This window comes from Ranitomeya variabilis, unplaced genomic scaffold (assembly GCF_051348905.1).
Source record: "Ranitomeya variabilis isolate aRanVar5 unplaced genomic scaffold, aRanVar5.hap1 Scaffold_235, whole genome shotgun sequence".
Classification (NCBI taxonomy): domain Eukaryota; kingdom Metazoa; phylum Chordata; class Amphibia; order Anura; family Dendrobatidae; genus Ranitomeya; species Ranitomeya variabilis.
The window spans coordinates 7,700-29,643 of NW_027507993.1; the positions used below are offsets into that span (position 1 = coordinate 7,700).

At 47.1% G+C, this 21,944-nt stretch overlaps 1 protein-coding gene across 2 annotated transcripts; it reads left to right on the forward strand.

The window, feature by feature from the left end:
• Positions 1 to 236: 236 nt before the first annotated feature.
• On the forward strand, positions 237 to 9,924 carry LOC143789383 (endoribonuclease YbeY-like). 2 transcript variants are annotated; one of them, XM_077279001.1, is made up of 5 exons: positions 249 to 447; positions 812 to 1,025; positions 1,480 to 1,611; positions 5,580 to 5,648; positions 9,569 to 9,923. In XM_077279001.1, exons 1-5 carry the CDS (start codon positions 392 to 394, stop codon positions 9,662 to 9,664), a joined length of 567 nt encoding a protein of 188 aa, XP_077135116.1. In that variant the 5' UTR covers positions 249 to 391; the 3' UTR covers positions 9,665 to 9,923. The 2 variants fall into 2 exon arrangements, with proteins under 2 accessions (XP_077135117.1, XP_077135116.1); XM_077279002.1 differs by lacking the exon at positions 5,580 to 5,648 and having other exon boundaries at positions 237 to 447; positions 9,569 to 9,924.
• The last annotated feature ends 12,020 nt before the right edge of the window (positions 9,925 to 21,944 follow it).

The following is a 21,944-nucleotide window of genomic DNA, read 5'->3' on the forward strand; positions in this document are numbered from 1 at the left end:
GAAATGATCATCTTTCGCACTGCTGCCGACGGCGCCGAGTCTGTGCTCTTGATAAGAGCAGGCTGCAGCCCGTGCGCAGCGTGGTGCGAGTGCCGACCTCATCTCACTGACTTCTGCCAGCACAGTCCAAGGAAACAGCTGAGCTGACTGACTGTGTGTGTGAGTCAGAGAGGAGAAGACAGGGACGCACGCACACACTGCACTGTGTGAGTCTGCAGCACGGGTCATCACTGACCTGTTTCTTGTTACTTTGCCCGCCCTCGACACCGCCTCTCTGTCTGAGTGACTCTGGAGTCTTGGGACACAGGACAATATCCAACATCCAAAAAGTCACCCAAAACTTATCGTGAGCACACAGCAAATTATAAAGGCCACCATATCCGCATACTTTATGAAGCCGAAGATCCTTCATGAAAATGCCAGCGGCGTGTCATACTCACTAGCATGGTACGGGGCTGCTGTGCTTCACCTTGCACATTGCTGGTATCTGGTAACCGTTGGGGCTGATTTCAGCTGATTGTCTCAGGTGCCAAGTGTTGGACCACCCCCGATCTCATGATGATGCCCTATCCTACAGATACAGCAGGTCATCGGTTGTTTTGTCTCAGAACCCCTGTAATTTTGCTTGTGGTAGAGCTGTAGGGAAATAAATCATTTGCTGTCTGGTTATCCCTCTGAATACAGTGGACGGTCCTGGAGATGGAAAACTTTGTCGTCATCTTATTGTCCAAGAGCCCTTCTAACATGCAGACATCGTCCAAAGCAGACAACACCTGTACCCCAAGTCTCTATGTATTATTTGTCCCAACAGGGTAATGTCTCTTCTTATACGGAACCTGCAGCATGTGATCCCTCTTCGCAGAGCCCATTTACGCAAGAATCTAGAAATTACCAGAAGCTGTCTCGGTGTGAAGAGGTTTGATGTTGGGGTAATATGTATAAATGATACCAAGATCCGACAACTGAACAAACGTTATAGACGACAAGACAAAGCTACAGACGTGTTATCATTTCCATTTCATGAGGTACACCAAATAGCAGAGCAGGTTGTCTTTAAAGGGAACCTGTCACCAGGTATAAAAAGTAACCACTTTTGGCTCTGGTTTTATTCCTATCACTCCCCTGAGCACTCAGTTTTTTTGCTTTTTTTTAGTTGCTATACCGTTCCAGAGATATAGGCTTCTTTATTCAGTGCTAATTTTTATAGTCTTTATAAGGGGGTGTGGCTCAGAGTAATAATTCAGAGGAGCCTAAAGACACGCCCCTGAGGATCCTCTCTTGTGAGCCACGCACCCTTGTAAACACCATCAAAATTAATATTAGATAAAAAGGCCCATATATTTAGAATCATATGGCAGATTTAAAAAAAAACTGCATACAAGCAACTTTTGCTCAGGTGATAGCAACTCTTTAAGTAATTGCACTTATATACAATATGTGTTAGCTGCATCTGACTGTGTAATCCATGTATACTTCCAGAATTTGTGTCCCGGATTATTGCCTGATCCAGCATTCCCAGATGAATACAATTTAGGAGACATTTACCTTGGAGTAGAGTTTATATATCACCAGTGTGAAGAAAAGCAGGAGGATTTTAACAATGTCTTGACTGTAAGTTTTGGAGAATGGAAATCAAATGGTGTTATCATGCTATCAACAACAATTTTGTCACGACTCTGTTGTCGGGTGTCCCGGGACCAGGGGCTCCTTTCCTGTCCCTAACGCCAGGGGCGCCTTATCTTGCCTTATGCACCGAATTACTTCTTATGGTGAAGAAGCCGGCACCACATACTTTGCTTTAGCTCCTGAATCCTAGCTCAGTCTGTACCCTTTCCCCACCCAGGGAAGAGGAGAGTAGTAGTGTTCCGTAATACACCAACCAAACTAACAAGGTAGGTAATAAAAACAGGGATAAAGGAACATTCCCAGTCATACAAATATACTCACACAAACAACAGAGGTAAACACCGGGGAGTTGAGAATGGGGAAAAAAAACAAAGTAAGGGAAGGAATGGAATTATCACACAACCAAAACCTAGCAACAGTGTCCGATAAATCCACTAAACCACAAGAAACCACCATCTCGTAACCATGCAGCATAAGCTAGCTCTGGCAATGAGTGCTTGACGGGGCCCAGAATATATTGGAGAGGGGTGTGGCTACCAGTGAACCGCTGAGAGCCTTAATGCAGGAAAGCTTCTAAGAACTCTCAACTGAGCAGATTCTACACTGCTAAAAGAAACTTGTACCGCTTAATATGAAGGTGAAGTGCTTCTAAACAGTGCAGGAGTAGGAGAAATCAGACACTGCGATCTTCTGGCTCTTATCTGTCATGGTAAACCCATGGCAAATTATTTGTAGCTCAAAGGTTGGTTGTTGCGAGGTACGACATAGTAAAATGGATCTGAGCTGAGTTGGATAAGGACTTGTAGAAGATTTGGTAAAAATAAAAAAAAAGTAGAGAAGCAAAGGATTTATTACTTGTACTGATGCTTCAGGAATGTGTAAAGAGTTGTGTCCTCACTGAGAGTAGCACCTAACATTCAGGGGTAGATCTACTGGTGAAACATAACTACCCTCGCTAGTATCTGCTCCACAAGCGAGTACGTGTAGTCAGGGCCGGTTTTATGCAAAGTGGGGCCCTAGGCAAAGTTTAAAATGGGGCCCCAAATGCTAACATACGAGTATTGCGCATCATACAGAAGCATTTCGGTTGTATTTACATGCGCTGATCTCAGGCCGCTAAACGAGTGTGATCGACAATACTGAAGTCGTTGGACGCTTGTTTCCCCGCCTCTTTCCACCATCTGAGAAAGAATGAAGGGGACAGAACCATCACTAGTAGATCACTAACAGATCACCATACAGTATTATGTTATCAGCAGCACATCTACAGTTAACATCGGCGATGTGCTGATGAGAACAATGATTTTTATTCCGGCATAAACAATCCAATCACCCAATAAATATGCAGCATTTTGCTTGTTTAGTATAATACACCCCATAGTCCTCCATATATTTTAATGTGTACCATAGTCCTCCATATTGTAAAATGGACACCCCATAGTCCTCCATATAATATAATGTGCCCCATAGTCCTCCACATAGTATAATACACTCCTCATAGTCCTCCATATAGTATTATACACTTCCCATAGTCCTCCATATAGTATAATACACTCCTCATAGTCCTCCATATATTAAAATATACTCCTCAGTCCTCCATATAGCATAATACACTCCTCGCAGTGCTCCATATAGTATAATGCACCGCCATAGTCATCCATGTAGTACAATTCACTTCCCATAGTATAATGCACCCCATAGTTCTTCATATAGTATAATGTATTCCCCATAGTCTTCGATACAGTATAATTCAACCCACATATAGTATAATGCAGCCACCCCACAGAGTATACCGTATTTTTCGGACTATAAGATGCACTTTTCCCCCCCCAAAAAAAGGGGGGAAAATGGGGGGTGCGTTTAATAGTCGCAATGCAGGCTTACCGTGGCGGCAGAGGTGCGGTGGCAGAGGTGCGGCGGCAGAGGTGTGGCGGCAGAGGTGTGGAGATGAGGAGGCGCAGTGAGCGGGGTCCGTTTCCCCGATGAGGTGATGCAGCAGCCCGGTAATGCAGCAGAGCCGGGTGAATCCTGTTGTTATCGGTGCGCGCGGCCATCCTCCTGAGGCCGCGCGTGCGCAGATGGAGGTCTCTGCTGCCCGGGGCTTCAGGAAAATGGCCACGGGATGCCACGCGTGCGCAGATGGGGATCGTGGCGGCCATTTTCCTGAAGCCGAGATGCGAACTCGGCTTCAGGAAAATGGCCGCCGCGATCCCCATCTGCGCACGCGCGGCATCCCGCGGCCATTTTCCTGAAGCCCCAGGCAGCAGAGCCCTCCATCTGCGCACGCGCGGCCTCAGGAAGATGGCTGCGCCCACCGATAACAACAGGATTCATCCGGCTCTGCTGCATTACCGGGCTGCTGCATCACCTCACCGGGGAAAGGGACCCCTCTCACGCCATACCTCTCACTGTGCCTCCTCATCCCAGCACCTGTCGGTAACCACTGCTGCCACCCTCCCATGGACACCATGCCGTGGCGTCGCCCACCTAAGCAGGAAGGTACCCTGCTCAGGTGCACGCCGTACCGCATCACCCCACCTCTGCCGACACCATGCCTCCTGTGATCCTGCTCTGCCACCACCAGCCCTCAGGTAAGATTCTGTAAATTCGGACAATAAGATGGACCCCCATCTTATAAAAAATATTTTTTCTGCAATTTTCACCCCAAATTTGGGGTGCGCCTTATCGTCCGGTGCGTCTTATAGTCTGAAAAATACGGTAATGCAGCCCTCACAGAGTATAATGTAACCCCCCACAGAGTATAATGTAACCTCCCCATAGAATATAATGCAGCCCCCCCATATAGTATAATGTAGCCCCCTCATAGAGTATGATGCCATCACCCCTCAAAGAATATAAATATAATACAGCCTCCCCCATAGAATATAATATACCCTCATAGTATATAGCACAGCCCACATAGTAGTATATAACAGCCCACACAGTAGTATAAAGCACTGCCCACACAGTAGTATACAGCACTGCCCACAGTAGTATACAGCACAGCCCACAGTAGTATACAGCACAGCCCACAGGAGTATACAGCACAGCCCACAGGAGTATACAGCACAGCCCACAGTAGTATACAGCACAGCCCGCAGTAGTATACAGCACAGCCCGCAGTAGTATACAGCACAGCCCGCAGTAGTATACAGCACAGCCCGCAGTAGTATACAGCACAGCCCGCAGTAGTATACAGCACAGCCCGCAGTAGTTTACAGCACTGCCCGCAGGAGTATACAGCACTGCCCGCAGGAGTATACAGCACTGCCCGCAGGAGTATACAGCACTGCCCGCAGGAGTATACAGCAGAGCCCGCAGGAGTATACAGCAGAGCCCGCAGGAGTATACAGCAGAGCCCGCAGGAGTATACAGCACAGCCCGCAGTAGTATACAGCACAGCCCACAGGAGTATACAGCACAGCCCACAGGAGTATACAGCACTGTCCACATCCCTCCTTCCCTCCCCGCCTCTCTCCTCCCGAGAATGGCCGCATAGTCTAGTTAAAAAAAAACAAAAAAAAACAAGCTCCTCACCTCTCCCCGAGCCCGCGCTGCTCCCTCCCTGCTCCTGTGTCGGCGGCGGCCGCCGCACTGCCTGACACACAGCGAGTGCGCGATGATGCGCACCCGCTGTGTCAGAGGTGTGGGAGAGGGAGCGTCAGGTGGCGCGCTCTCCTCCATCATTGCTTTGAACTGTATCGGCAGACGCTGGTATAGTTCAATGCGGCGGGGGAGTCGGCTGCGTGACTTGCCGCTAGCTGGGGGCCCCTGGGGGAGCGGGGGCCCCAGGCAGCTGCCTGGTCTGCCTGCCCCCAACGCCGGCCCTGCGTGTAGTAAGTGAATCTGCCCTAAGTCTGGCTGGTCACATTTTATGGTCTTGTTCCTTCCAGTGAATATTTATAATGTGTTTCTACTGACGGAAACTCAAATATAAATTACGTTTCTCCCAGGTGACGGCAGTGCATGGCTTATGTCACCTACTAGGTTATACTCATCATAGCCCAGAAGACTGGAGAAAGGTTAGTTTTGTGGGATTTTTCTTTTTAAATTAAGATTGTGCTGATATTACAAGGCTTTTAGCTTTACATGAGTATATAGTAATGGCTTATATTTGCAGTATTATTTTATTATAGGAAATCTGCTACAATCAGCATAAATTAGACTCTTCTGTGCAATTACAGCCAGGTTTGTTTTTAGTTTGAGATGCTCCTCCGTTTCAGAGAAAACATAGTTTAAAAGGCTGTAGAGACGTGAGTCATCTACTGCCAGGTCTGTTCATAATGCACATACATGGAGAGACCTGAAAATCAACAAGAGCAGAACAGGAACAGCACCTGATGAGCTAGCTTTCTCTCTATCCTCCCCGGCCAGCTTTTAAATCTGTGTTTTCACTAAAATGTCCCAGCATTTCACAGTTAAAGTTACATGTGCAGCCAGCATCTGATTCATACTGCTTGTAGTTCAAGCAGTATGAATCTAGTGACAGTTCTTCTTTAACGGAAAACCACTGGTTTGATCTCTTTACAGATCTCCAGTAGCTCCAGACATAAGGTGTTGTTTCATGTGCACAGGGCCGGACTGGGACTAAAATTCAGCCCTGGCATTTGAAGTCACACAGGCCCACTTGTCACATGGTGACTGTATAATATCTTTGTACACTTGTAGGCTACAAGAAGTGAGGGGAGTGTAACACGACTATATAACATATAATTACAGCTGTATCCAGCATTACAGCTCAGCCCCCATAGAATGTAATACAGCAGAGCCCCATAGAATGTAATGCTGCACAGCCCCCATAGAATGTAATGCAGCACAGCCCCCATAAAATGTAATGCAGCACAGCCCCCATAGAATGTAATGCAGCACAGCCCCCATAGAATGTAATGCAGCACAGCCCCCATAGAATGTAATGCAGCACAGCCCCCATAGAATGTAATGCAGCCAGCCCCCATAGAATGTAATACAGCCAGCCCCCATAGAATGTAATGCAGCACAGCCCCCATAGAATGGAATGCAGCACAGGTCCATAGAATGGAATGCAGCACAGGCCCATAGAATATAATGCAGCACAGGCCCATAGAAAATAATGCAGCACAGGCCCATAGAATATAATGCAGCACAGGCCCATAGAATATAATGCAGGACAGGCCCATAGAATATAATGCAGCACAGGCCCATAGAATGGAATGCAGCACAGCCCCATAGAATATAATGCAGCACAGGCCCATAGAATATAATGCAGCACAGGCCCATAGAATGGAATGCAGCACAGGCCCATAGAATATAATGCAGCACAGCCCCATAGAATATAATGCAGCACAGCCCCATAGAATATAATGCAGCACAGGCCCATAGAATGGAATGCAGCACAGGCCCATAGAATGGAATGCAGCACAGGCCCATAGAATACAATGCAGCACAGGCCCATAGAATATAATGCAGCACAGGCCCATAGAATGGAATGCAGCACAGCCCCATAGAATGGAATGCAGCACAGGCCCATAGAATGGAATGCAGCACAGGCCCAAAGAATATAATGCAGCACATGCCCATAGAATGGAATGCAGCACAGGCCCATAGAATATAATGCAGCACAGCCCCATAGAATATAATGCAGCACAGGCCCATAGAATATAATGCAGCACAGGCCCATAGAATATAATGCAGCACAGCCCCATAGAATATAATGCAGCACAGGCCCATAGAATATAATGCAGCAGAGGCCCATAGAATAAAATGCAGCACAGGCCCATAGAATATAATGCAGCACAGGCGCATAGAATATAATGCAGCACAGGCCCATAGAATGGAATGCAGCCAGCCCCATAGAATATAATGCAGCAGAGGCCCATAGAATATAATGCAGCACAGGCCCATAGAATATAATGCAGCACAGGCCCATAGAATATAATGCAGCAGAGGCCCATAGAATGGAATGCAGCCAGCCCCATAGAATATAATGCAGCAGAGGCCCATAGAATGGAATGCAGCCAGCCCCATAGAATATAATGCAGCAGAGGCCCATAGAATGGAATGCAGCACAGCCCCATAGAATATAATGCAGCAGAGGCCCATAGAATTGAATGCAGCCAGCCCCATAGAATATAATGCAGCAGAGGCCCATAGAATGGAATGCAGCCAGCCCCATAGAATATAATGCAGCAGAGGCCCATAGAATGGAATGCAGCCAGCCCCATAGAATATAATGCAGCAGAGGCCCATAGAATGGAATGCAGCCAGCCCCATAGAATATAATGCAGCAGAGGCCCATAGAATAGAATGCAGCCAGCCCCATAGAATATAATGCAGCAGAGGCCCATAGAATGGAATGCAGCCAGCCCCATAGAATATAATGCAGCAGAGGCCCATAGAATGGAATGCAGCCAGCCCCATAGAATATAATGCAGCAGAGGCCCATAGAATGTAATGCAGCACAGCCCCCCCCAATAGCTCCACAATCCAGTCATCACTCATTGATTAAAAAAAAAAAACAAAAAAACACTCTACTCACCTTTCCTCCTGCCCCGCGCTGCTCTGGCTCTGGTCTCAGCAGTCGCAGTCTGCCCGCCCGGACACACAGCAGGTGCGCTATGATATGACGTCATCGCGCACCCGCAGTGTCAGCGGCAGGCAGAGCGGGGAATGATGGGAGAGGGGGCGTCAGCAGACGCTCTCTCCTCCATCATTGCATTCAACTGTACCGGCGTCTATGACGTAGGTATAGTTGAATGCGGGGCCGGGAGTGCGCCGACAGTGGGGAGAGTGTGCCGACAGCGGCACACTCGAGCGGCCCACTACTGCCACCGGCCCTTCTGGCATTTGCCAGAACTGCCCGATGGCCAGTCCGGCCCTGCATGTGCATTTTGGGGGAGCGCACGCTCCCTTGGCCCCTGGCTTCGTGCTTGATAGGGGCAGTGTGCTCCTGCATGATTGACAGTACAGACTAGTGGTATAGTCCTGTAATTGGCCCAAACTGTGTGCTCCAATGCTGCAAGCAGAAGCAGCTTTGCCTCCGTACCATTTGAAGACCGTAGTTACACTGAAACTTCTGGGACCCGGAGCTATTAGAAAGAGGTTGTAACCACTGCACATGCTCGGCCACCGTTGCTAGATTGCATTGATGGTCAGTAAACAAGGCAACAAGCAGTAAACAAAAAAATGAAAAATCCTCTTTGCAATTTTGCTCATTTTTACAACTTTACCCATTAATAAAGAGAATGGACCTTTAAAGACGTCTCATGTTTGATAATGGTCAAAACGGCAAAGTGCTTGTAAAAACAAGAAACTTTGCAATGTACGTCTTATTCTCCGATATCAAGAACGGGTGAATATTTAGTTATACAACTTGCTAGCACCACTCTGAAGTTGGCAGGATTGCTGGATCTGGGCAGCTTTGGTGTCCCTGCCATACCATGCTGCAAAGACAAACCTGTCTGTACTAACAGCACGGGAGAGAGCAACGTTCAGGCCAGTGATGCAAACATGCCAGTGGTGTGAACTGTCAGTCTTCATGAGCACACCATTACACGAGGCAAGCAGGAAGGCTGAAGGCAGGGAAGCGGTGCGCCCTGGCAGACAGAAGATGTGCTAGTAGTATTTGATATTTCTACTCAGGATTTGAGGTCATGCAGCAGGTTTTCATATCAGGAGGTGGCCTATTATGCTAAATATTTTCCATTCCATCCTGTCCACTAAAGAAAATGTTTGCTGCTGATCCACAAATACGTGGCCGTTACAATGCTGCTTTTATTGTTGAACTGTAGTAGCAAGGTCTTCTGGCCATTGGGGATACCTGTAGTCTCTGTGACCTGTATATTATGGTTTGTTTGTTTTTATAAAGGAACACTAATATAAAAGTTGACCCAAGGATTCAGATATTTAGGATTAATCTATGTTAATAAATGCTAATTGTTTTCATATCATTTGTTCACTTTAACAGATGTTTGAGAAGGAAAGTGAAGTTCTAATGGAGATAAACCGAGTTACTGGATCTGCACTTACGCCACTGACTTCAGAGCATTATGACCGAGAATAATCTATCACTTCCATGTCATGGGGTGCACAGATGGCAGAGAAAGCACAAATGGAATATTTGCAATTATATTTGTTTATATGTTTTCCCCGAGTTTCCTCCGGTTTCCTCCCACACTCCAAAGACATCCTGATAGGGAATATAGATTGTGAGCCCCAATGGGGACAGTGATGATGTCTGTAAAGTGCTGTGATAATTAATCGGCTGTGTAAGTAAACTAAAACAAATTATGCATCAATTATAGGATATGAAGGTATGAGCTAACTCGATAATCCTGTACTTGTATACTTCCACAATTTGTGTCCCAGATGACTGCCTAATCCAACATTACTAGTTGAATGCAATATTGGAAGCATTTCCCTTGAGATGAGTTCGTTTATTAACATTACGAACAACAAAGGGGGATTTTGATAATGTCCTGACTGTAAGTTATCATCTTTGCAAATCTTATGGTGGCCTTACCTTACAATGAAAAACAATTCTGCGCACTGTGGTAGCTTGTTGTCCAGAGGTACGCCACAGGCAAAATGAGATACAGGATCTAAGTAAACTTGGACAAGAGTTTATGAAAATCAGAAATGAAGAGAAAGAATAGTAAAAATACAAAATATTGTCCTGGGAGCAATAAGACTTAGGCAGGGGTGACACAAGTGTATGTATAATCGTTCGGTTTTCATCCAGAAACCTCAGATGATTTTCCTTGTGTCCCATTTTTACATCCGTGTGCGATCTTTTTTCGGACATTTACATTCAAAAATGTATATGATCAAATACCGTTTCCTAGGTTAAAAAAGTCAGGTGAAATACGGATGTTCTGTATAGGATCCAATTTTTTTACACACCCATAGACTTAAATAGGAGACAAATGGAGTCTTGGAAGAAAATAGCTAATTCTTTAATTTGTTTTTCACACGGACACTCTATCACCTGAATAGCCCCAAATTTGTGACAACAATGACATTACTGATCCTATCTTTTGGGTATGGAGGTCTTTGACTCACTGTGCAGAAAAGTCTCTCTACCTGCTAAAATTATTCTTCAATCAGCATCAGACTACAGATTTATCCAAGTCTAACTTGACAAACAACTCATCACCTTGATAACTTGATAAAAAATAATTTCATGGGGTTGTTCACCGCTGGGGTCAATGTTGTTGTTTTTTTTTATTTGGGGTTAAAAATCACTTTTTCAATTCGGCTTCATTCAAAATGTTGCACTTTTTTACTTTTACAGGACAATCATTCTTGTAGATGTCTTAAATAATCCAAAAAGGCCTTCATCAGAGAAAGTAACTTTGCAGGAAGTACAGGGGTTGGACTGCAGTAGACTGGGGTAAAGTTATTTAATCTGATGAAGCCCCCTTCAGACTGTTTGGGACATCTAGAAGAATGATTGGGGAAGAAAAGGCGAGCGAACAGGAGTTTCACCTTAGAACACTGCTATGAATAATGAATGGTAGACATCCTCCTAGAGCAAGTTCTCCCAATGATCCAGGTGGAATTTAGGTGATGAACAATGCTTTTCCTAGCATTTCACAAAGAGAAATGTGTTAACTGAGAGACTCGGGGAACAAAACATTGAAATTTTGCGCCAATGGCCAGGAAACTGCAAAGATTGAAAATCTGTGATCAATCCTCAAAAATCTGTCACAATTCCTCCACTCAGTGAGTGATTTCTATGCTGTCCGATGGATACTGTGTCAAAACTGTAAAGCGCTGCGGAATATGTTAGCGCTATATAAAAATAAAGATTATTATTATTGCTGGAGTGTCAGTGTATTGATTGACAGGTCAGCTGTCCAATCTGTGATTAGGAGGTGCGGGACTTTCTCCAGGTGTTCAGTGTTCTGGAGATTGTCCCAGCCTATTTACCTGATCTGTCTGCCCCTGATCCCTGTAGTTTGTGCTTCCTGGTGAGTGTTAGCCTGATTTTGTTGCCTAAGGCCAGTGTCACACTTGAAAGTGCAATGAGAGAAACTTGCATCAATACCCGGTACTGTGGCCGGCACTCAGGAGCGGAGAGTTCAGCTGTATAGATATACATGCAGCCGCACACTCTGGTCCCGAGTGCCGGGTATTGATGCAAGAGACTCGCGCTGCATTCACAAATGTGACCCCGGCCTAACCATTTGAACTGTGTTCAGAAAATCCCTTTGTCTCCTCCTTTTGCGTTGATCCGCTATTTCTTGTTATTGACCCTGGACTGTGACCTGACTTAAGGTACCTTCACACTGAGCGACTTAACAACGATAGCGATCCGTGACGTTGCAGCATCCTAGATAGCGATATTGTTGTGTTTGACACGCAGCAGCGATCAGGATCCTGCTGTGATATCGCTGGTCGTTGCTGAAAGTCCAGAACTTTATTTGGTCGTCAGATCGGCGTGTATCGTCGTGTTTGCCAGCAAAAGCAACGATGCCAGCAATGTTTTACAATGGTAACCAGGGTAAATATCGGGTTACTAAGTGCAGGACCGCACTTAGTAACCCGATATTTACCCTGGTTACCATTGTAAAAGTAAAAAAAACCACTACATACTCACCCTCTGATGTCTGTCACGTCCCCCGGCGTCCGCGCTGCTGCTCAGAGCTTCCTGCAGTGAATGTGTCAGTGCCGGCCGTAAGGCAAAGCACAGCGGTGACGTCACCGCTGTGCTTTAGGGCCGGCGCTTACACAGTGCAGGGAAGCTGAAGGCGAGGGACGCGACAGACACGGCAATGTAAGTATGTAGTGTTTGGGGTTTTTTTTACATTTACACTGGTAACCAGGGTAAACATCGGGTTACTAAGCGCGGCCCTGCGCTTAGTAACCCGATGTTTACCCTGGTTACCTGGGGACTTCGGCATCGTTGGTCGCTGGAGAGCTGTCTGTGTGACAGCTCCCCAGCGACGCTGCAGCGATCGGCATCGTTGTCGATATCGCTGCAGCGTCGCTTAATGTGACGGTACCTTTACAACTTTGTCTTTTCCCTTGGTTATGTACGTGCTCTCTTGGTATTGACCCCGCAATCTCTGACTTTTCTGCCTCACATTCTTACCGTGAGAAGTAACTAAAGTCACAATAGCGAGTGGACAAACAAAAATTGTGAAAAACTTCAAACACTGATTAGACAAGATTGTGTTGTCAGGATTTGGCCCAGAAGCTGATATCCAGACTCCTGGACGAGTTGCAGGAGTTTTGAAAAAGTAAGGGACAACGCTGTATACCGGTATATTGAGTCTTTGCCATTTGTCAATAAAATATTATACACTTTTATGAAGTTCTTGTAATTGTTCTTCAGGAACTATAGATACATCTGACTAAAAGGTCTAAAAACACTGAAGTAGCAAAATCTGAAAACCAAAATTTGTGTCGGTCTCAAAACATTTGGGCCTGACTGTTGAAAACTAAGTCAGAGCTTTCTGATTCTCCGGCTCAAACCTTAGTTCTTCTACAGCTATATAAATGATATGACATAGCTATGTATAGAGCTCAACTTAATTTTTGTGCTTTACTTCTTATTCATTCATTTTTGTTGGATGTGTTTTATATATGTTTCTCATATTTTTTGGCCTTTTCTACATGAACTTTCTTGCAGTTTGTAAATAAAACTGAAGAAATGTCCAATTTGAATCCGATTTGGGAAGTGAAATCATCCATCTTAGACCGGGGTCACACTTACCAGTGCAATGCAAGAAACTCGAGCCTCAATACCGACAATCGAGACCGGAGTGTGCGGCTGCGTGTATTTCTATGCAGCCGCACGCTCCGGTCTCGAATGAATTGAGGCGAGAGACTCGCATGAGTTTCTCAGATTGCACTCACAAGTGTGACCCCGGCTTAAGTCATTAGATCTGCGAAAAAAACAGACTAATGTTGGATCCTAGTGCTGTTTGCTTCACTTGTTTTGTTCTCCCAAAAAAATGTAATTGAAAGTTGTTGCTATCAGAAGGTGGGCATGAAAAAAAAATCATTGAAAGCCAAATTAGTCTGCGTCCTTACAAGGAATGAGGAATTGGATAGAGGATGACTTTGTCTCTGGGGGTCCTGAATGGAGTGAAGGAGCCCAGCTTGGTCTCAGCTCTGTCTCTGGGATTGTTGGAGAAAGCAGAGCACAACGCTCGCTTCTTCTGGCAGTCCTATAGGCAATGAGTGGAGCAGAGGATGAGAATTCGCACCTCTGCTCCATACAATAGGGGGCTGCGGAGCCCTTTTCTTAGGGATTCCGAGCCCCTTTGTAAGACCGGGGTTACACTTGCGAGAAACTCGCACGAGACTCACGTCTCAATACCTGGCACTGCCGCCGGCAGTCGGGTCCGGAGTGTGCGGCTGCATGTATTTCTATGCAGCTGAACGCTCCAGTCCGAGTGCTGGCGGCAGTGCCAGGTATTGAAACGCGAGTCTCGTGCGAGTTTCTCGCAAGTGTAACCCCAGCCTTAATCATGTGGTTTGACTCCAGCCCAGTGATTTTCTCCCTCCTTCCCCTACAGCTTGCACCATCTGTGCCAGTATACGTCGAGTTCCTATAGTAACGTGGCACGCACCTATGATAAGATCTTTTCAGGTCAGGCACCTGTGCACGGCCGGAGTATTGAGGTAGCAGGTGCACGCTGCTACCACTCACTGTATAGGATTCTATCCACATTTCCGATTGTGTTCAGCTCTTCTGCAGTAAGGTGCCTTAATCCCAACACAGCTCTGCTGTTCCTGGGTGCTGTGTGCACATACAACTCTGCTACAACCAGGAGCTGACAACCAACTTATCTCTGCTAATCCAAGGAGCTGTCTGCACACTTGTATGGAGGTACTTGTCCGCCTTCTCATTTCAGCTGATTCACAGTGCTGTCTGCAGGGCTGCCACTAGAAATTTCGGGGCCCCATACTGGCAACATTTTCGGGGCCCCATTAAGACTCCGCCCAGGCTCCACCCCAGCCCCGCCTCCAACCCTCGAACTGTCTACAGCACCACCGCTGACTCTTGGAAAAACTACACTTCTCACCAATCACACATTAACAGTTCCCATCACCAGATCACACACATAGCCAGCAGATTTTGTTTTGGCCAAAAGGTTTTTTTAATCTGCCACGATGACAAGGTAGAGTCTTTTGGCCGGGCCCTACTCTACTCTAACTTATTAAACATTTGTTAAAATATGCAATACAATTTAGGTATATTTTTATTTATTTTTCAATTTTTCAAATGACCAATAATTCCACATACAAGGGACAAATAACACAACACCATGACCAGACACCACATTATCACCATAGTGACCTATAATACTATCTACAAGGAATAAATACTGCCACACCATGTGCAGACCACATATTACCACCACAGTGACCGAACAATATCGCATACAAGGGACAAATACCAAAGCAGCATGTACAGACCACATATTACCACCACATGGTGACCAACTACATACAAGGAACAAATACCAACACAACATGACCAGACCACATATTACCACCACACGGTGACCGAATAATAGCACGTACAAGGAACAAATTTTCACCACAGCATGACCAGACCACATATTACCACCAAATAGTGACCAAATAATAGCACATACAAGGAACAAATACCGCCACACCATGGCCGGACAACATATTACCACCACATTGTGACTGAATAGTACAATACTGATCATTAATAAAAAAAAAAATACTATCACCATAAGTGCTATTATACATAGGAGATCTGTACTTAGTATGCAGTGTCTGTGTACAGGTAATACAGTGGTCACCGATGCCATTATACACAGGAGCTCTATATATAGTGTCAGTGTACAGGTAATACAGGGATCACCAGTGACCTTATACACAGGAGCTCTATATATAGTGTCAGTGTACATGTAATACAGGGATCACTAGTGACATTATACACAGGAGCTCTGTATACAGTGTTTAGTGTACAGATAATATAGTGATCACCAGTGACATTATACACAGGAGCTCTGTATACAGTATATGGTGTCAGTGTATAGGTAATACAGGGATCACTAGTGACATGATACACAGGAGCTCTGTATACAGTATATAGCGTATGGTGTCAGTGTACAGGTAACATACTGACTCACCAGTGATGTCTCTAGCTGAAGTCCTTCATCTTTGCGTTTCTTTTTAGTCCAGCGCAGACCGCCATCACTTCTTTCAGCCAGGACTCGTCTCTGCATAAAATAACAGTTATCTAGAGCACCGCTTTCAGAGCACATTCCCCACTTTTTTCCTTTCTTCTACACTACCCATCTGAATACAGACATTCACCCACCATTAATATATACTGTAATTGGTTATTATGCAACCCACCATTCCAAATATAAATTATAATACGCCACTGAGCCCCTTCTAGCTATACATAGCCACTTTCCCCATTTAATATATAAATTAATTAGCACCTGTACTCTTTCTCCCAATTTATTTCCAGTCACTTTATCCTCAACGATCCCACTATGCACCTCCCGCTCTAACCCTAACTCCGATTCATTATAGTTACATGCCCCTTCTGCCTCAATTCATTGTCATGTCTTCTCTCTCTCCCACCCTCTATTCATTATCAACTGCTCTTCCCCACCCTCAAAATTCATTATTTGCTCTCCCTACCTTCAATATACCATTGGCTCTCCCCACCCCCACCTACAAATCAATTGCTGTCCACCGTCCCTCACACTCACTTGATGTGCATGCAGTCCCCATCACCCTTACTTTATCATTTGCAGCCCCCTATCATTTCATCATGTGCAGTACCCCCTCAAACACAATTCATCATCTGCAGCCCCCTATCATTTCATCATGTGCAGTGCCCCGTCAACCACACTTCATCATTTGCAGCCCCCTATCATTTCATCATGCGCAGTGCCCCCTTAAACACACTTCATCATCTGCAGCCCCCTATCATTTCATCATGTGCAGATCCCCCTCAACCACACTTCATCATCTGCAGCCCCCTATCATTTCATCTTGCGCAGTGCCCCCTTAAACACACTTCATCATCTGAAGCCCCCTATCATTTCATCATGCGCAGTGCCCCCTCAAACACACTTCATCATCTGCAGCTCCCTATCATTTCATCATGCGCAGTGCCCCCTCAACCACACTTCATCATCTGCAGGCTCACTCTCACCCACCTCACCCATTTAAAAAAACAAAAATAAAAATGTTTTTTATACTTACCTCAGTCGTTCCCGTCCGTCTAGTGTTTCCAGCAGTGAAGCAGCAGCTAGAATGTATGGGCTGCTGAGAGGACCTGACAGGAGCCCCTACATTCTAGCACATTCACTACTGAGACTGCTAGAATCAGAGGCGTAGCTAGGGTTTCAACTTAGGGGGGCGCGAAACATCTGAGTGGGCCCTTAACCAGCTAACCCTGATTACAGCTACGGTTGAGCACTTATTGTGAATATAGGGGAACCTCAGAATATGACCCTACTGTTATTGAAAATAAATCTCTATACAAAAACGAACATTGATTTTACCGCCATATTGTGATAATATGCAACTTTGATGGTCACAATACTCCGAGTGCCCCTATAACAATGATGCTTAAGTGCCCACTTAACATTTAATAATGTCCCCTAAGTTCCCCCTTGTACTGCTCCATTATACAGTATGGTGAGCTTAAAGCTTCCATATACACTGTATAATGATTCTATAACTCCCCCATACACCGTATGGTGTTCCCACTTCTCCCCTATTTACACAGTATGATGTTCCCACTGCTCCCCTATAGATAATGAGCCCAATGCTCCCCTATACACAGTATAATGCTGACAGAACTCCACTATAGAAAGTAGAATGCCCCCCAGAGCTCCCCTATTATTATTATTATTATTATTATTTATTGTTATAGCGCCATTTATTCCATGGCGCTTTACAAGTGAGGAGGGGTATACGTAATAACAAGTACAATAATCTTGAACAATACAAGTCATAACTGGTACAGTAGGAGAGAGGACCCTGCCCGCGAAGGCTCACAATCTACAAGGGATGGGTGAGAATACAGTAGGTGAGGGTAGAGCTGGTCATGCAGCGGTTTGGTCGATCGGTGGTTACTGCAGGTTGTAGGCTTGTCGTATACAGTGTAATGGGCCAACAGCTCCCATATGCACAATATGCCTTCACAGTTTCCTATACACAGTATGATGGGCCGGCAGCTGCCGTCAAACAGTATGATGTCCCTCACAGTTCTCCTGTACACAGTATGATGGGCCCACAGCTTCCTTATACACAGTATGATGGGCCCACAGCTTCCTTATACACAGTATGATGGGCCCGCAGCTCCCGTATACACAGTATGATGGGCCCACAGCTCCCTTATATGTAGTATGATGGGCCCGCAGCTCCCATATATACAGTATGATGGGCCCGCAGCTCCCTTATACACAGTATGATGGGCCCACAGCTTCCTTATACACAGTATGATGGGCCTGCAGCTCCCGTATACACAGTATGATGGGCCCACAGCTCCCTTATATGTAGTATGATGGGCCCGCAGCTCCCATATATACAGTATGATGGGCCCGCAGCTCCCTTATACACAGTATGATGGGCCCACAGCTTCCTTATACACAGTATGATGGGCCCGCAGCTCCCGTATACACAGTATGATGGGCCCGCAGCTCCCTTATATGTAGTATGATGGGCCCGCAGCTCCCATATATACAGTATGATGGGCCCGCAGCTCCCTTATACACAGTATGATGGGCCCGCAGCTCCCGTATACACAGTATGATGGGCCCGCAGCTCCCGTATACACAGTATGATGGGCCCGCAGCTCCCGTATACACAGTGTGATTGGCCCGCAGCTCCCTTATACACAGTGTGATGGGCCCACAGCTCCCGTATACACATTATGATGGGCCCGCAGCTCCCGTATACATTGTATGATGGGCCCACAGCTCCCTTATACACAGTATGATGGACCCGCAGCTCCCGTATACACAGTATGATGGACCCGCAGCTCCCGTATACACAGTATGATGGGCCCGCAGCTCCCGTATACACAGTATGATGGACCCCAGCTCCCTTATACAGAGTATGATGGGCCCGCAGCTCCCGTATACACAGTATGATTGACCCCCAGCTCCCTTATACACAGTATGATGGGCCCACAGCTCCCTTATACATAGTATGATGGGCCCGCAGCTCCCGTATACATAGTATGATGGATTCACAGCTCCCGTATACACAGTATGATGGACCCCCAGCTCCCTTATACACAGTATGATAGGGCCGCAGCTCCTGTATACACAGTATGATGGGACCACAGCTCCCTTATACACAGTGTGATGGGCCTGCAGCTCCTCTATACACAGTATGATGGGACCACAGCTCCCTTATACACAGTATGATGGGCCCGCAGCTCCCTTAAACACAGTGTGATGGGCCCGCAGCTCTCTTATACACAGTATGATGAGCCCACAGCTCCCTTATACACAGTATGATGAGCCCACAGCTTCCTTATACACAGTATGATGGGCCCGCAGCTCCCTTATACACAGTATGATGAGCCCACAGCTCCCTTATACACAGTATGATGGACTCACAGCTCCCTTATACACAGTATGATGGACCTGCTGCAGCTCCCTTATACACAGTATGATGGACCTGCAGCTCCCGTATACACAGTATGATGGACATTTACTCATCCTCCGGCGTATTCAGTATTTTGTGGCACTGCTGCAGTGCCGCTGCTCAAACTTGTGAGCGCAGCTTCTGACAGGCCAGAAGTTAGAAGCTATGTCACAAGCGCTCAATGTAAGACTATGAGGCTATGTGCACTTTGTTGCGGATTTACTGCGGATTTCCTGTGTTTTTTGTGCAGATTTCACCTGCGTTTTACCACCTGCGGAATCCTATACAGGAGCAGGTGTAAAATGCTGCGGAATCTGCAAATAGAACTGACATGCTATGGAAAATACAATGCAGCGTTTCCGCACCATGTGCACTGTGGATTTGGTTTTCCATAGGTTTAAATGGTACTGTAAACCAGATGGAAAACTGCTGCAGATCCGCAGCGGCCAATCCGCACCGTGTGCACTTAGCCTGAGAGTGAGAAAGAGGCCAGAACGAGGCTCCCACAGACTCACACTCATTAGTGACCTCTGCGCTGCTCCATGAAACACTGGCGCCTCGGACAGGCCACAAACTGCAGGAGACGGAGCCGAGCGGAGACTAAAACAGATGAAGACGCCAGAAGGTGAGTATCAGACAGGGGGCAGGGGACGCGGATTTTCAGCACCTGGAAGTGGTGCTGTAAATGTGATGCAGCTCTTGGTTACTGTATGCGGGCTCCTTATACTAACACTCATAAAATATCCAGGTGGTACGTATCAAAGGCCCCCTACCCCCCATCTCCAGCCTCCCCGTACATATACTATCATAACATTATAATATTCAGCCCCCAGTGACCTGTCCCCCTCCCCCACAATACCCCGATCGTCTCACAACCACCCCTCAGTGCCCTGTCCCACCTCACCCACCTTCAGCCCCCACAACACCCCCATGGTCTCACATTCACCCCCCAGTGCCCTGTCTCCCCTCCCCCACAACACCCCCATGGTCTCACATTCACCCCCCAGTGCCCTGTCTCCCCTCCCCCACAATACCCCCATGGGCTCACATTCACCCCCAAGTACCCTGTCCCCCCTCACTCACTTTCAGCCCCCACAATACCCCAACGGTCTCATAGTGACATACCTGAATTTAATAAACCTAAAATGTCCCATCCCCAGCACTTACTGATAACGTTTGCACTGCAGGACCAGGAAGTGTCAGTGAAATGCAGAGTGTGGGCACTAGGACCCAGCGTGCCTGAGCCAATCCCAGCGTGCACAGAGTGAGGAAAACTGCAGCCAGGAAAAGCTTCATGATCAGGTCAGAGGGGGCGAAACCATTCATTGCAGGGGGAGACTGCAGCCAGCCACTGTGCTAGTAGCCAGCGTGCAGCTTGTCAGACGGGAGCAGACGTTATACTGCTCTGCTCCTATGTGTTCTGCCTCGTCATAGAAGTGGCCCTGCCCTGGCTCCCTGCGGGCCCCTGCATGTGACAGGGCCCGGGGCGATCCCCCCTACGCTACTGGCTAGAATGGATGGGCTGTAGTCAGGACCTGCAGGGAGCCCATACATTCTAGCTACAGCCGAGCAGGAGCTGCGCAGCCGACTAGGTAAGACGGCCTGCACAGCTCCAAGACGGCTCCCGGGCCCCAGCACCGACATGTGCGCCGCAGTGCATAGTATTTTAGTGCATGATGGGGCCCGATCAGTAGAACCACAACAGTGGGGCCCCAGATCTGCGGGCCCCTCTGTGTACTGCTGCTGACCGGGCCCCATACAGCAGTAATGGCTGTCATGCCCTGATGGCGGCCCTGGCCCATACATTCTAGCTACAGCCGAGCAGGAGCTGCGCAGCCGACTAGGTAAGACGGCCTGCACAGCTCCAAGACGGCTCCCGGGCCCCAGCACCGACATGTGCGCCGCAGTGCATAGTATTTTAGTGCATGATGGGGCCCGATCAGTAGAACCACAACAGTGGGGCCCCAGATCTGCGGGCCCCTCTGTGTACTGCTGCTGACCGGGCCCCATACAGCAGTAATGGCTGTCATGCCCTGATGGCGGCCCTGGCTGTCTGCACACTCAACTCTGCAGCATCAAGGTATCCAACAGCCTATTTGTCTGCTGTTCAAGGTGCCGACTGCATTCTTAACTCTGCTGCATCTAGCACTTCCAGCTGTGCTGCTCCTCTTGCTGCCTTGCACATCCAGCTCTGCTAGTCCTCGCTATTCACATGCTGTCCGGTGAGGCCAGTCCACTGAATCATCACCTGGCACAACGACTTAGTGGCTCCACCTCTCCAGGTGAGCCCATAACACCCATTTTTGAGGGTCCCACTTGTGGGACCTATGGAAGGAGGAGAACTTTTATTTTTAGGAAGGACCCTTTCAGGGTGTATGTCACCTACTGAGTGTCAGGGTGTTATAGAAGGGGCTAACACGTTCCTTTCACTCTGCATACCATCCGCACACTAATATGAGGTCGTGCTGTAATTGTCAATGCTATCACTACACAAAGCCGCAGCTTCTCCGTCTCCCGACAGCTCTGACCTCTCACTACGAGACCAGCTGCACAACTACAGCAGCGACAGCGCTGGAAGGAACACGCTATTCCATATTTCTCATCACCCATTGGCTGGTAGCTGATGGCCCCGCCTACGTGTATACATCTATCTGCGCCGTGATTGGTTCCTGCTGCCTCTGCTCATGTCAGGATAGTGTGACGTAAATCTGGAGGCGTGGTGTTGTCTG

Excerpts from the sequence above, each read along its gene's own strand:
- LOC143789383 (XM_077279001.1), top strand. The coding sequence starts at position 392 with ATGAAGCCGAAGATCCTTCATGAAAATGCCAGCGGCGTGTCATACTCA. Across the intron at positions 1,026-1,479 it reads TATCATTTCCATTTCATGAG|AATTTGTGTCCCGGATTATT; the intron begins GTACACCAAATA and ends GTATACTTCCAG. Across the intron at positions 1,612-5,579 it reads ATTTTAACAATGTCTTGACT|GTGACGGCAGTGCATGGCTT; the intron begins GTAAGTTTTGGA and ends CGTTTCTCCCAG.